At 40.9% G+C, this 12855-nt stretch overlaps 1 protein-coding gene across 8 annotated transcripts in view; it reads right to left on the reverse strand.

Moving 5' to 3' along the window:
- LOC112158762 (serine/threonine-protein kinase WNK2) overlaps nucleotides 1–12855 on the reverse strand; it is a 35200-nt gene that overhangs the window by 5825 nt on the left and 16520 nt on the right. For 5 of the 8 annotated variants that reach the window (XM_024292284.2, XM_024292283.2, XM_024292282.2 and 2 more), the window contains 17 exons: nucleotides 11615–12547; nucleotides 11070–11201; nucleotides 9217–9627; nucleotides 7152–7394; nucleotides 6942–6985; nucleotides 6133–6292; nucleotides 5939–6055; nucleotides 5382–5552; nucleotides 5084–5126; nucleotides 4842–4964; nucleotides 3887–4596; nucleotides 3594–3651; nucleotides 3426–3499; nucleotides 2770–3344; nucleotides 2218–2447; nucleotides 1891–2106; nucleotides 449–547 (listed from right to left, as the gene is read on the reverse strand). In XM_024292284.2, the coding sequence (XP_024148052.1) occupies nucleotides 449–547; nucleotides 1891–2106; nucleotides 2218–2447; nucleotides 2770–3344; nucleotides 3426–3499; nucleotides 3594–3651; nucleotides 3887–4596; nucleotides 4842–4964; nucleotides 5084–5126; nucleotides 5382–5552; nucleotides 5939–6055; nucleotides 6133–6292; nucleotides 6942–6985; nucleotides 7152–7394; nucleotides 9217–9627; nucleotides 11070–11201; nucleotides 11615–12547 (4339 nt within the window). The remainder of the gene's footprint in view (nucleotides 1–448; nucleotides 548–1890; nucleotides 2107–2217; nucleotides 2448–2769; nucleotides 3345–3425; nucleotides 3500–3593; nucleotides 3652–3886; nucleotides 4597–4841; nucleotides 4965–5083; nucleotides 5127–5381; nucleotides 5553–5938; nucleotides 6056–6132; nucleotides 6293–6941; nucleotides 6986–7151; nucleotides 7395–9216; nucleotides 9628–11069; nucleotides 11202–11614; nucleotides 12548–12855) is intronic. The other 3 variants (XM_024292286.2, XM_024292288.2, XM_024292289.2) reach the window with 3 other exon arrangements.

Raw genomic sequence — 12855 nt, forward strand, 5'->3', positions numbered from 1 at the left:
TATTTGTTCGCACTGAGACCCACTACAATTCGATGATGCTTCAAAAGCGTGGCCGATGTAGATTTAGACAAATGCATCTATGTATTAAGGAAAAAAAATAAATACTAACATTATTTATCCATTATAATTATAATTGTATACTTTTCCCCTTTGGTGATGTGAACCAGCATTCGTCAGTTTGACTATGTCATATATGCATGTAATGAGACCCTTTGGCTGTTAGAAAACAACATGTTTATATAAACTTGACATATAAACATAACATTTTGGAGTTTGAGGTAAAGTGAGAGTGGCAGAGACAAAAATAAAGATAGTGGGTGAAGATGTCAGGTGAGGCCTGTCAGGATTGTAATATACACTGAAGAGTATTTAGGAGGAAAAAAAACAGAATTTAAGAAAAAGAGTATGAGTATGGGTGGAAGGGGAATAGAAAAGAACAAATACAAACAGATGGACAGAGACACAGGTCCACTGAGGAATCTAGTGCGTGGTTTGCTACTAGATTTATAGGTGACTCTCTCTGACGTTTGGTGGTAAACCGTCCAGCCTGTGAAAATGAATATAAGAGGGAAGAAGAGAAAGAAACAAGAAAGACCAATTGTAAAAAAGCACAGAGACTGGAATGAGAACCCCCACCATTCAATGCACCAACAAAAGGATATAGAAGGACATTTCTGTGTGACTTAGATGGAGGGGGGGGGTGTCACTGCAGGCCAATAACGGATCAGAAATCTTCTTTAAGGATTTCTATTAATAAAAAACTTCAATATTAACTTGTACATATTATCTACAGTAGATTATCTCAAATTTTAATTATGCTGTTTTTTTATATTTAAATATCTAAAGTCCCAGCCTGGCTGCATTAAGCCTGCAGAGAAGTGATGAAGGAAGTTCAATGTTTGGCTGCTTCCTCAACAGAATTCGGTTTGTTACACAACATTAAGACAAAGAACAATCGCTTCTCATAAATAGTATTTGGGTCAGCTCTTCTAACTGTTACCTAAAAAAAGTTGGAAGTTTGCCCCCAACCCCCTTTTGTTAGCAATTACAGAGGAAAGGAAGAAGGCAGGGATGAGGGAGGGAACATGCACAAACCACCACATTTTTGGCTGTTTGCTGAAGCTTATGTGGATGTCTGAATTATTTAAAAATATGTTTTATTGATGAATGACAAGAATATAAGACTTTAGTTTAAAGATTTAGGGGTGGTTAAGATGGCCTCACAATAATGTCTGAGCAAGGAATACAAAATGACAGGTGATTTAAAAAGAAAAAAAATATCTAAAATGACACAATAAATGCGCCATGAATCCACCAATCAAAAACAGTCCTTAAAACTGTTTGGTGGGTGATAAGATCACAGAACCTGCAGACATTTTGGTGCTGGAAATGTTTTTTTTTTATGAAAAATGAAATGACAAACTGGAAGACCACACATGCATATACTATATATAGTTTTATCACCAGTCAAAAATGTTGTTTAACTGTAATTTAGGTGTGTGAAAGAAACACTTGTTTGGAATTTAAGAGTTCTTAGATAATAACTATGTGCAACAAAACTACGAAAAGCTCCAGACAAAAAAAATTGAATTTTCCAAAAAGTCTTAAAAAATGTGCAAAAAACTTCAAAACCTCATGCTGTCATTTTTGTCACTGCTGTTAGAGACTACATTTTATTTTGTTAAAAATGTAAATTGTGTCCATCAAAGTCATAGCAGTAATATTGTTCAAAGTTCAAAAAAATTTGGAATTTGAACTAAACAGTTTAACCTTTTATTTGTGAAATGTGCTCTGCCGCTTAAATACTGATTGCATCTTTAAGGTGATTTTTTTGTAGTCCTCATGATCCATCATGTCACACATTGCATGAACTTTAACGTTGAAGGGTACCTTGACCAGGGTTAGCCACTCTATCTCCATGATGCCCAGCGTAGATGTTGTCAGAGGAAAAGGAGCCCTTCAGGGAACAGGGCTGCTGGGTGTGGACCTGTTCCTGAACAGCGTTAGGCTGATTGCTGGAGCTGGAGCTGCCACTGGAATGAGCAGAACCATCTGATAGAAGAGAACTTCGAGCTGGGGAACTGGATGAACCACCAGCGCTCTCACCTAGATGAAAAAAAAAGAAATACTTTTGACTAATATTCTTTTGCTCCAGTGTCTTTTTGGACTAAACAAGCACTACAATTAAACAAATCTTTGTATCTTCACCACACTCACCTTTCTTTTCAGCACTGGAAGCGTTGAGATTATTTCTCAGCTGCTGCACCATCGGATTGAGCAGTTTTCCAGCTTTCAGCCTGTGCTTGCTGGTTCTCCGTCTTCGACCAGATGGTGGAACAGCATGTAGCAGGCTGAGATTAGGAGGCAGAGTTTTTCCTAGCTCCTTGTACAGACGCTCAATCTCACTCCTTTGAAATGCCTGAAGCTCAGAGATCTCCTTCATGTGTCTAGAGAGAAAATGCAAGAAGAGAAAAAAAGGGGAAATTGTCTGACAAGTCAGTGATGCACACAAACTATTAAGACTGAATTCAGGGTATATATTAACGTTTTCTTTTGGACCGAAAGAAAACAAATACATCTGTCTAGGTCATGTGTTAAAGAATCAGATACTTCAGATTTTGTGTTTTTTTATTATACTGGGGCTAAATATACAATAATTATTGCACCAAAACAAGCAAATATTGTTCAAAAAGACTAAAATGATTTAGTATATTGCAGCAGGATTTAACAAAAACACTAAACAAAGTTAATAGACAGAAGATACTTTACTTTTCTCTAAGTTTCTGTAGCTCCTTCTTCATATCAGCATCTTCAAACTCTGAGTCGTTGTCGCTGCTGATGTAAGATGAGTGGGTGTGTCCTGTTGGGGGTGAAGAGGCGTGGCCGTTCACTGCCACAGATTTTCTGCTGGCGGATTCAGAGCTCTGTTCTGGTTTGTGGCGGCCAGAACGTCGTAAGAAGGCAACCGCCCTCTTCATGAGGTCGCTGCCACTGTGCTCAGAAAGAGCATGAGCTGGATGGGCGGAGCTCTCCTCTTCAGCAGAGTCAGAGTCCAGGTGAGACACCTGGTGGTGCTGATGGCTGTCGATAGACTGGGCTCGGGGAGGCAGGCGTGTGGTGGTGTCAGAAGTGGAAGCAGCTTGATAGAAGTTTGGTGGAGCAGAGAAACGGTTGCCGCTGTGAGGCTTGGATGTTCCTACGTTGTCATGGTCTGCCTTGGTTCTGGTGTAGGAGCCAGCAGAACCACTAGAGGGTGCAGGGGAGCTGCATGAGCTGGTCCTTTTCTCTGAAGGGCATATGACATCTTGTGGAGTGGGGATGATCTGGAAGGCAGACGTCACACACTGAAATACATTTGACATTTTTTTTTGAGTCAGAGGTGTTTTCTTTTGGCCAAATTTAATTCTGAACGGGTGAAATCTTACTTGAAAACGGCTCTTGGAGCTGAATAAACTGCAACTGTCACCCACATCTCTTCCGTTCGAATCACCTTTGGGAGCTTAGGAAGCAATGAAGCAACAAACTGAAATGTGGTCAAACTGTTCGATTGTATTAGATGGTGATATGGACGCCGCATAAATACAGCTTCCTACCTGCCAAAGCGGAGTCATTTGATGCACCCACGCCATCTGTGCGCTCAGGAATCTGTGGCTAACAGAGAAGGAGCAGAGTGTGCACACGTACTCGTGCAAGGGAGGAGACTATTTTAATACATTGCAAACACCATGATTCAGTCCTTTACGGCTAGTGATCCTCTCATGTATGAGCCATAACTGAAGATGACTTTGTAGTATTTAAACACACCAAATGCCTTCCTTAATTTGAAAGTTATTTTGCAGATATCACTATAAATGTGTTATTTGATAAATACAAGATCTCCTCTCACCAGTGGCTCCATCTTTTTCTTTTCAAGAGGTCCCTCTGTGTTCTGCCCCTCTGAAACTTGCGGTGAGCTCAGCCCTTCTGAGCTGGAGGCCTGAGGCTCAGACGGGTTGTTGGAGGACTGAGCGGGAGCGTGCTCCTGGTATAACAGGTTCCGCAGCTTCTCGTCCAGAGTTTTGATGGTCCGGTCCACAAATTCCACTCTGCGCGGCCCTTCGCTGTCCGACTCGCCTTGCCCCCCACTCTGCTGCTGGCTCGACGACTGCGAGCTCTGATGTGCAGGACTCTGAGGCTGGGACGTGACCGTTCCCGCCTGCATGGACGTGGGATAAGGCTGCTGCAGGACCACGGACTGCTGGAGCTGAGGAGGCATTTCTGCAGAGGGACTACTCTTCTGATTCGGTGAATTTGTCTGAGCGGCCATCGCTCTGTCGACAGCCTGAACATCCAACGAGCCCGGCGGCACGATAGCGCAGCACGGCATTTCAGGCAAAATAGACATGATGGGTTCTTCAGCAGGAAGGGAATTGTTGAAGGTGGTGCTCCCTGAAGCAGCATGCTGTGCTACACAGGGCTGGGTCTGCTGGACCTGGGACTGGCTAATATTTTGGTTGGAAAGTTGAAGTGAGGTGGAAACCGAGGAGGGAGGCGAACTTTTGGAGGCTTTGACAGACTCTGCTACTGCAGCTGTGTTTTCAGTTGAATCTTCATGCTCTGGAGAAACGACAAAAATACGAGAACTTTAAAACAAATAATATGGTTTGATTAATTAAAATCTACTTCAGTCAATTAGGGTAAAAATCAAACATCTTATTTCTGTTTAAGCAAAGTTGCTCTTATGCAGCATTGTCCAACATTTTTTCAAACCAACATTGGCTTTTAAAGTGCAATAATTTTACATAAAATATACTTTGACAGCTAACTTTATCCAAAAGATTCAGTTACAGTGTGGAGCATACCCTGAGCAGTAGAGGGGTGTGATGAAGTTCCCTCTTTGTCCTGCAAAGAGGGAACTTCTTTGCAGGAAAGTGGCGTTTCAGCCACAGGGCAGATGATAAACCAGCGTTTGCCAGTGTGGAGGACTGTTGAGGAAACAGAAAAGTTAACATTGATGGACTAAAAATACTAAGATGAGTAAGAGAGGTAAAAGGAAACTTTAACATTTAACAGTTTTTTTTCTGCCGTGGTGGAAATAACTTACCATTTTGCTGGTACACAAACTGTGGAGTGCTGGGTTCTGAAAGCTTTAAAAGAAAAGCGTAGATTATCACATTGAGTGGATGTGTGTGCATCAATTCTATAGACTTTTAAAAAGGTTTCCTCAACCAGCCAAGAAGCTAAAAGGTATAAATTCATTTAGAGGAAAATGTCACATCAGCAAGAGCGCTAGTTTTGGCAGCGTTGCAAACAAAGTCATCTCGAGAGTGCCAGCGTGATGCGTATCAAGGCAGACCGATTGCACCACTGCAGCCATCAATTGTCAACACGTTCCTCCTCACCTCTGTTGACAGAACTCCAGCTCCTTCACTCTGTTTAGGGCTGCATCCATAGTCGGAGGTCCTCTCTCCTTCCGTGTCCTCGCTGAGCATGTCCTCAGCTTTCTCCACTATTTCCTTCAGCTGTTCAATGAAGACCTCTTTTTCAAGGGGCAAAATGAAATCATTCTCCACCTGAGGACAGTAAAAAAAAAAAAAATGTAACCATTTATTAGAGTTTTGATTTACAGCGTTGTTGGTTGAGCTCAAAAAAATAAATGTGTACAAAAACGTAGGAGTCTAAAGACAAAAACATTAAAATATTGCAGTTTAAGTGATTGCTCCTGCAAATAAAAAAAAATTGTCCAAAATGCAGACAATACTTATATTTATCATATTCCTTGAAACTTTATTTCTCGAAGGTCATGCCCAGACTGAATTACAAGAGAAACGGAACTACTCGTGATGCTGCAATGCAGCTGAAACCTGCAGGGAGTTGTTGGCAGTAAGACGGAATCTCAGGCAGAAGACTTCAAAAACACGTGCAGCTGCAGAAGTAGCAGCATCACATCTGCTCATACCATGTAGGTTGCAATCTCTTCAGGTGCGTCTCCATCCAGATCAAATTTGAAGGTGACCATTTTGTGGTTGTGAGTCTCCAGCTGACACTCCACCATCTTATCTCCAGTGTTGCACACCTGCAGCAAGTGCAAACATTAAAAATACATTTGAGTCTACATTGAATTTTTCTTTTACATGTGTTTTCATCACTCACGTTGAGCATGCTGAGCTTCGGTCTGGTAATTTTTTCCTGTCGCGACCGCGTTCGCATGGACCTGCGGTGATGTTTGCGGACTTTTCCGTCCACTTTGCCTCCGTGTGTCCCTTCATAGCCGTCACTCATCTCCTTGCCTGATGTGGCATCGGAGTTGACACTGATTTTGGGAACAAGAAGCAGGAATAACAATCAGTTACTGCTGAATAGCTCAACACCGAATGCTTGGTTTGCAAAGATGTGGTTTCAAGACGATGAAGTAATCAGAGACTCGCATGGCAACAAGTCAGTTAGAACATGCCCCAAATTCGCTTAATGTGGGAAATTCCCAGAGTGAGATAGTCGAGATAAGAACTTACGAGCTGAACTTTTAAACACAGAAGGCCTAGTGTCAAATATTTGGCAAGGACCAAGTTCTGCTGCGACAATTAAACACAGCTGAGTGTTTTTCTCGAACCGATATCATTCAAAAAAGTCAATGTTTTCCACTATATTGGAGAAGAACTGAGCTTAAAAAAAACATGTCAAACGAGACATGAGCTCGTCTTTAAATATTAAGGTTGTTTAATTAATCAACGCCAGAATTTAATCAGTAAGAAAACAAAAAGGTTTTCTAAATCAATTTTTAAAGAAGAGAACAAAAGCATTTGAGCAGGTTTAAGAAGAGACTAATGCACACTCAAAAGCTCTGAAGAATGTTACTTGAATTTTTCCAAACTTGTATACGATCAGACATTTGTTAAGAATGTGTTTAAATTTGGCTTCATTTTTGTTTTCAAGATTAAGGTTGAAGGAAAGCAAGCATGTACCTGTCATAGCTCTGTCCTCCAGTTTGTTTTTCTGCTGCTTGATCCTGTAGATATCCCACAGAAAACATGTAAACAAAGGAGTATATTGTACTATTTTAAATTATATATAGACAAACTAAAAGAAGAAGCTAGCTTAAAAATGATATCAGTTCATTGCAGTTTTTGTAACCGAATAATAATAAAAAAAAAGAATAAACCTTGTATTTTTACCTCTTTGATGGCTTCTGTTAGGCCTTGACTCCCAGATCCTGCAACAGAGCTGAGCTTCTTCTGAGGAGGAACGGTGGAGCTGGCAGAGACGGGCGATGGTCTCTGAGAGTCAGAGGACTGCAGCAGAGGAATCTGGCTCTGGACTTGACTCTGTGAGGGCAGCTGGCACGAGTTCATGTCCAGCTGAGTAGCCATGGTGTCTGTGTGCAGCTCCGTGCTGTTCTGCGTAGCTAAGACTGCAGCCTGTGGAAGTAAAGTGGAGGTAAGCACAGGATATTTGGGAGTTCTGAGGAACCTGCTGTAAGAGAAACTGCATAATATCACCGCTTTCTTATTGAGCGGTAGCATCTAACCAATTAATCAAAATAGGACATTTTTATAATATTTAATTTGTCTGTGATATTTAAAAATAAAATTTCAAACCACTTTATAACTACAACACTCCAAAAAACATTAGTTTTATTTGAATACCAGTACAAGCAACCGATGTAAAACTTTAGAGCTACGTCCTTAAATTAAATAAGACCTAATGAATTTTAACTCAAGATAAAGACAATTATCTTAAAATGCAAAAACTAAGCAATTATTTCACCATTGCAGTTATTCCCTAAACTCACCTCCATGACATACGTTTGCTTTAGTTCAGAGGTGTCCAACTCCAGGCCACGAGGGCCGGTGTCCTACATGTTTTCTTACCAACCTGCCACTGAAGCTTCTTATTGGATAAACACACCTGATCCAGGTAATCAGCAGCAGATAAGGCAGGGTTTCTGGAAAACCAGCAGGAGACCAGGTCTCGAGGTCTGGATTTGGACACCCCTGCTTTAGTTCGTACCCTGGACTTTAACAGCTTTTTTGCTCCTGACATCACACTGGCTGTCTCTCATTCTAAATAGATTCTGAATATAATTATTTCAGTTACTAAGGAAAATAAACATTGTTGTACTAAGTTGAAGGATAATTTACTGATGTTGAATAGTTTCTTTTTGTGTTACTTTTTCAGAAAACATTCCTAAGATTTCGCAGAACAGTAAACACATGCATCATCTGCACAAATGCATACTTAAAAAACTCATAACTTTGTTAGTTACTAGATAAAATGAATAAGTTCAAATGAAGGACAAAACCTTGAGGCATCTCACATGTATTAACATTCTGAGTATTCCTAGTTAAGTGGTAAAACATGATGCTAAGCCCTCAATTTCCATAAGAGTAAATTAACTGTGTCAAAAGTTGTTTTTATAATAAAAAAACGTAATATACCTAACTTCTTATCCTCTATGGTTATTAAATATTTCTGGCCAAATTTTTAACGGCCATTGTGGCTTTGATTTGGTCTACAAAGTGTGTTATGATCGTTCTTCTGTCAGCTTTACTGATGTAAACCTTCCTGATGTCCTCTAGATTTGTCGCATGACCCAGTTTTGAACAGACTGTCGTTGTTGGACAGCTAAACTTATATATGTGCGCTTCTTGAACACCGCAGTTCATGGTCATCTCGGCTGCTGCAAGGTGACCAGGCGCTGTTTTGTGGCTGCAAAACAAGCCTGAAGCAGCATCATTCCACCACAGCTATTAAAAGACTGCCTAAGGTATTTCTGCTAAATGCTGCGTCACCTCACTTGGTGCAGAGCATCAAAGCCCAGGAAAAAAGAAGCAACCAAGCTACTTAAAACCAGAGGAAGCAGAATAGGGGAAGCTTTAAAAAAGCCAAATAATATAATAAAATTCTATCAGTGATGCAGCATCAGCACTTGTGGCAACAAAACAAAAGCACAGAGCTTTTGAAACATTTGTGTAGCAGACTACTTTAATTACAGTGTAATCGTGTTTTTGAAGTAGACAAGACATTTAACTTATGTTAAAGGTTTTCTCATATTAAGATGCTTTAGTGCAAAGCATTATCAACCATTTCTTTTGGTTTCCTTGATAAGAAGTCGTATTGTTGCTTGAGACCTGATAAAAAATGATTCTTAAATGTGTTTTTACACATAAGCTCAGAGGACTATATATAAAGTGTTTTTGCACATGACTGAATGTGTTTGATTGCTGCTGTCCTGTTTACCTGCAGCTGAGGGTGGCTGTTGCCACTTGTGGGAGGGTGCGTGTTCTTGCAGGGAGGAATGCGTGTGTCTGTGGGGTGGGTGGTTGGTGCTGATAGGAATGTGGATTGAGCATGGAAAGTCTCCAATCTAGTCTGCTGCATAGAAGCAAGGAGTTGTGGGGATGTGGGTTCCATTCCGCCCAGCACAGGTGTGGGGGATGGTAACAGAGATGCAGGGTTGGGCGAAACAAATAGACTTTCGTTGTGCAGAGGGGAAATGGGGGAGACAGAGGGAGTCACAGAATGTGTAAATCCGGGAGCAAGGAAAACGGGATTATAAGAAGGGGAGACTGAAGGGTGAGGAGCGGTGCAGGTGTGAAGATAGGAGGATTCACAGTCTGCCACAGCCGTCATCACCTGGACTGTGGGATACTGAGAAGGAAATCAAACAGGAAGAAAAAGGAAGATCACAATCTAGAAAGAAGAACAAAAAAGGACTATTAGGACTATAAGGAGTATTAAGGCCATCAAAAAATAGGGAAAAAATTTAATATTACAAAATTAAAAGTCGTAAATTTACAACTTTAAATCTTGTAAATTTACTATTTTTTTCTCGAAAATATATGACTTTTAATCTAAAATATTTACTATTTTTCTCAAACTTACAACTTTGAATCTCAAATTTATTTTTTTTTCCTCGAAAGTATACAAATTTATATCTCGTAAATTTACAATTTTTTTCTCAACTTTACCATTTTAAATCTTGAAAAATTTACTCCCGGTAGTTTTTTTTCCTCTCAGAAATTTATGGTATTAAAGTCAAAATGAGCCTACAGTCCAGCGAGCGAACGCCGTGCACAGCAGCAAATCGACTACTATAAAAAACGTCTTGGGTTTGAACAGATAAACTCAATGTTTACAACAATAAAAATGTTTGGAAGCTTCTTTGTTTGATTTACAGTTTGTTAATGTTTTATTTATTGATTGGCGCCTTGCAGGATCTCTGCAGAGCCCGGATATCCCCGCAGCTGCCCACTCCCAGGTATTTCTTCCTCCACAGAAGAAAAGATCTCCTCCAAATCTGTGTACTGCTATCGTTTGAAGAGACCTGGTTTTTCAGAATTTTCAATGTTCTTGTGGTAACGTAACAGATCATTTCATTCCTCTTTGCTGTCCTGTGTTGAAACGGGACGTTTCATTTGGAGAAGGAGGCGTATGTAACGCGGTTCACATTCTCCTTTGGTGTTTCTTCTGCGCACGACAGAGACATGACGCAAGGTGACGAATGGGCTTCTGGGTGTGTGAATTGAAAGGGTAGAATAAAGTGGCAGTCCTGCGAATGCCCATCTCTGAGCTCTTCATTTCACATATGAAACTCCACATTACAGACACCGAACCCTGGAAAGTCTGCCTTTCTGATAAAAATTTGATAATGAGTTGCCAAAATGTTCAGGGTTTTCTTTATTTTTGACATCGATCTGGAAATAAAGTTTCACAAGATGCTTCACGTCTTTCATCTTCAAGCATAGCTCCAATAAACAGACAACTTTGGTTCTTCTCGTTAAATTATGACTCTCGTAAATTTACGACTTTAAAACAGAAGTCGAAATTAAACCTATGACTGTTACAATCATAAATATACGACTTTTTTCTTGTAATTTACCCGATACTTGTTTCTCATAAACTTACGAGACTCGAGTCATAATTCCAACATTTTTTTGTTAGTAAACTGGCCCCAATACTCTCTCGTAAAAATACGAAAGAGCATTCAAGATTTTTTAAATACAGTATAGTGAAAGGCAGGAGTGGAGGGAAAGGTATAAAAGACAATTATGACACCAACAGAGGGCATGCATACAGATTGTTGTTGTTACCTGGTGTGATGGTGGGAGCTGCAGAGGTGGAAGTTGTTGGTGAACAGCAGTCTGTGGAGGAAGCACCTGGATTGTTGCACTAGAAACAGACGTGCTGAAATTTTGTCCAAAGCTTTGTTGGTCTTGAGCAAACTGTAATAGTAAAAAAAGGAAATTGGTCAAAATAGGTTTATACAGTCTATGCTCGAGTCTGCACCCAGTCTAAAGTTCCTGAACAAATGAGAACCTGCAGTATTACAAATTTAAGCCTGTATTAAATGTAAACTAGCATTACCTGAGATAATGCAAAAGATGTAAGCTGAATGTGGCCACTGAAGATGCCAAAGCTGATGGCTACAAATGATGCTGAAAGCTTGCTAAAATATTAGCAAAATGCTAAATTAGCAAAAAAAAAAATGGAAAATGTGTCTAATTTTGACAAAATAAGTAACATTAAACTAAAATATTAACTAAACTCCAAACTAGCCAAAAAACTGTAAAGACGTGTGAACAGCATCATTCATTTGATGGCATTGTGCCTTGTAGAGAACACACCAAGCACTCACATTCTGAGGGGTTTGCTGGGAAGAAGCTGGAAAGTTCTGGCCAGTCTGTTGTATGTAGTTCTGAGATGCAGAATCAGGTAGACTTTTCATATGGTATCCTGGATGTTCTGCAGCAACTTGGACCACTGGAATTGCTATAGAATGAGGCTGAGGGTGAGATACCTCTTGTACTGGGGCTGCAGGCTGTGTGAGCTGTTGATAGTGCTGCTGAGGAGCAGATGTGAGCAATTGTTTCTGTAGGTGACACTGTGGATTTTGAGATGAGTGGGCTGCTGGTTGTTCCATTTGATGCAGAGTTTCTGGGTTCTGTGGTGGATAGGCCTGTCCAGCATCTGGTGCTTGGTGAATACCTAACTGGGCGTTTGGTAAAGGTTGTTGGTGCTCCTGCTGGATGGGTATTTGTTGAGCATAAAGTCCGGGTGTGGAAGAGCTCTGAGCAGGCTGCTGACTGAGCAGCTGAAATGAGGCTTGGGCCTGCTGTGATGTGCAAGGAGGGTGTACTGGTTGACACAGGACTTGGGTTGGTATGGTTTGAGCAGGTGATACAGGGGGGCAGCTTTGTGCTGGCTGCTGTGCTGACAGGGTGCTTGCTACGATCTGAGGCTGCACTGATGTAGAATATCCTGATGGAGATTGAGATTGCTGCTGGCTCGACACCACCGAGTTCTGAAAAGTTTGCTGAATTTGCAAAGGGAAAGTCAACGAGCCCGCAGCGTCCTGCTGTTGGTGTCCTTGGTAGCTCTGTGCTGCAGGCTGCATTTGCTGCTGGATGTTCATGGAGCACAGAGCGGCTGGAGCTGCTTGGTGAGGATGTAAAGCAGCTGGGTAGCTGTGGCCTGGTTGAAGGTTCTGCTGCTGCGTGTCCATTACTGTGGTGGAAGTGGGCGGGGCCTGAACAGATGATGGCTGATTCTGGTGACACACAGTACTGGCCTGAAAAAGGGAGGGCAGAGGAAACGCACTTTAAAATTACACACTTTACAGAAAAAGAAGAAAAACTGGCACGTGACAAAATTTGCATCCAACATGATGTCATCCCACATGAAAGCAAGTAATGAGAGCAAAATTTAAAAAGAAAATGAAACATTTGCTTCAAAATAGGAGCTGAGGAAAAGTAAAGGATGGAAATTGGATTGTTGCCCTTTTCCCTTTTAGCAACAGGCCTCCCTATTGGTTGCAAACTAAGGAAAGCACAGCTGCTGCATTAGCCTAGAAAGCAAAGGGAAATGTTAAATTCAAGG

The sequence above is a fragment of the Oryzias melastigma genome, linkage group LG7 (assembly GCF_002922805.2).
Source record: "Oryzias melastigma strain HK-1 linkage group LG7, ASM292280v2, whole genome shotgun sequence".
Classification (NCBI taxonomy): domain Eukaryota; kingdom Metazoa; phylum Chordata; class Actinopteri; order Beloniformes; family Adrianichthyidae; genus Oryzias; species Oryzias melastigma.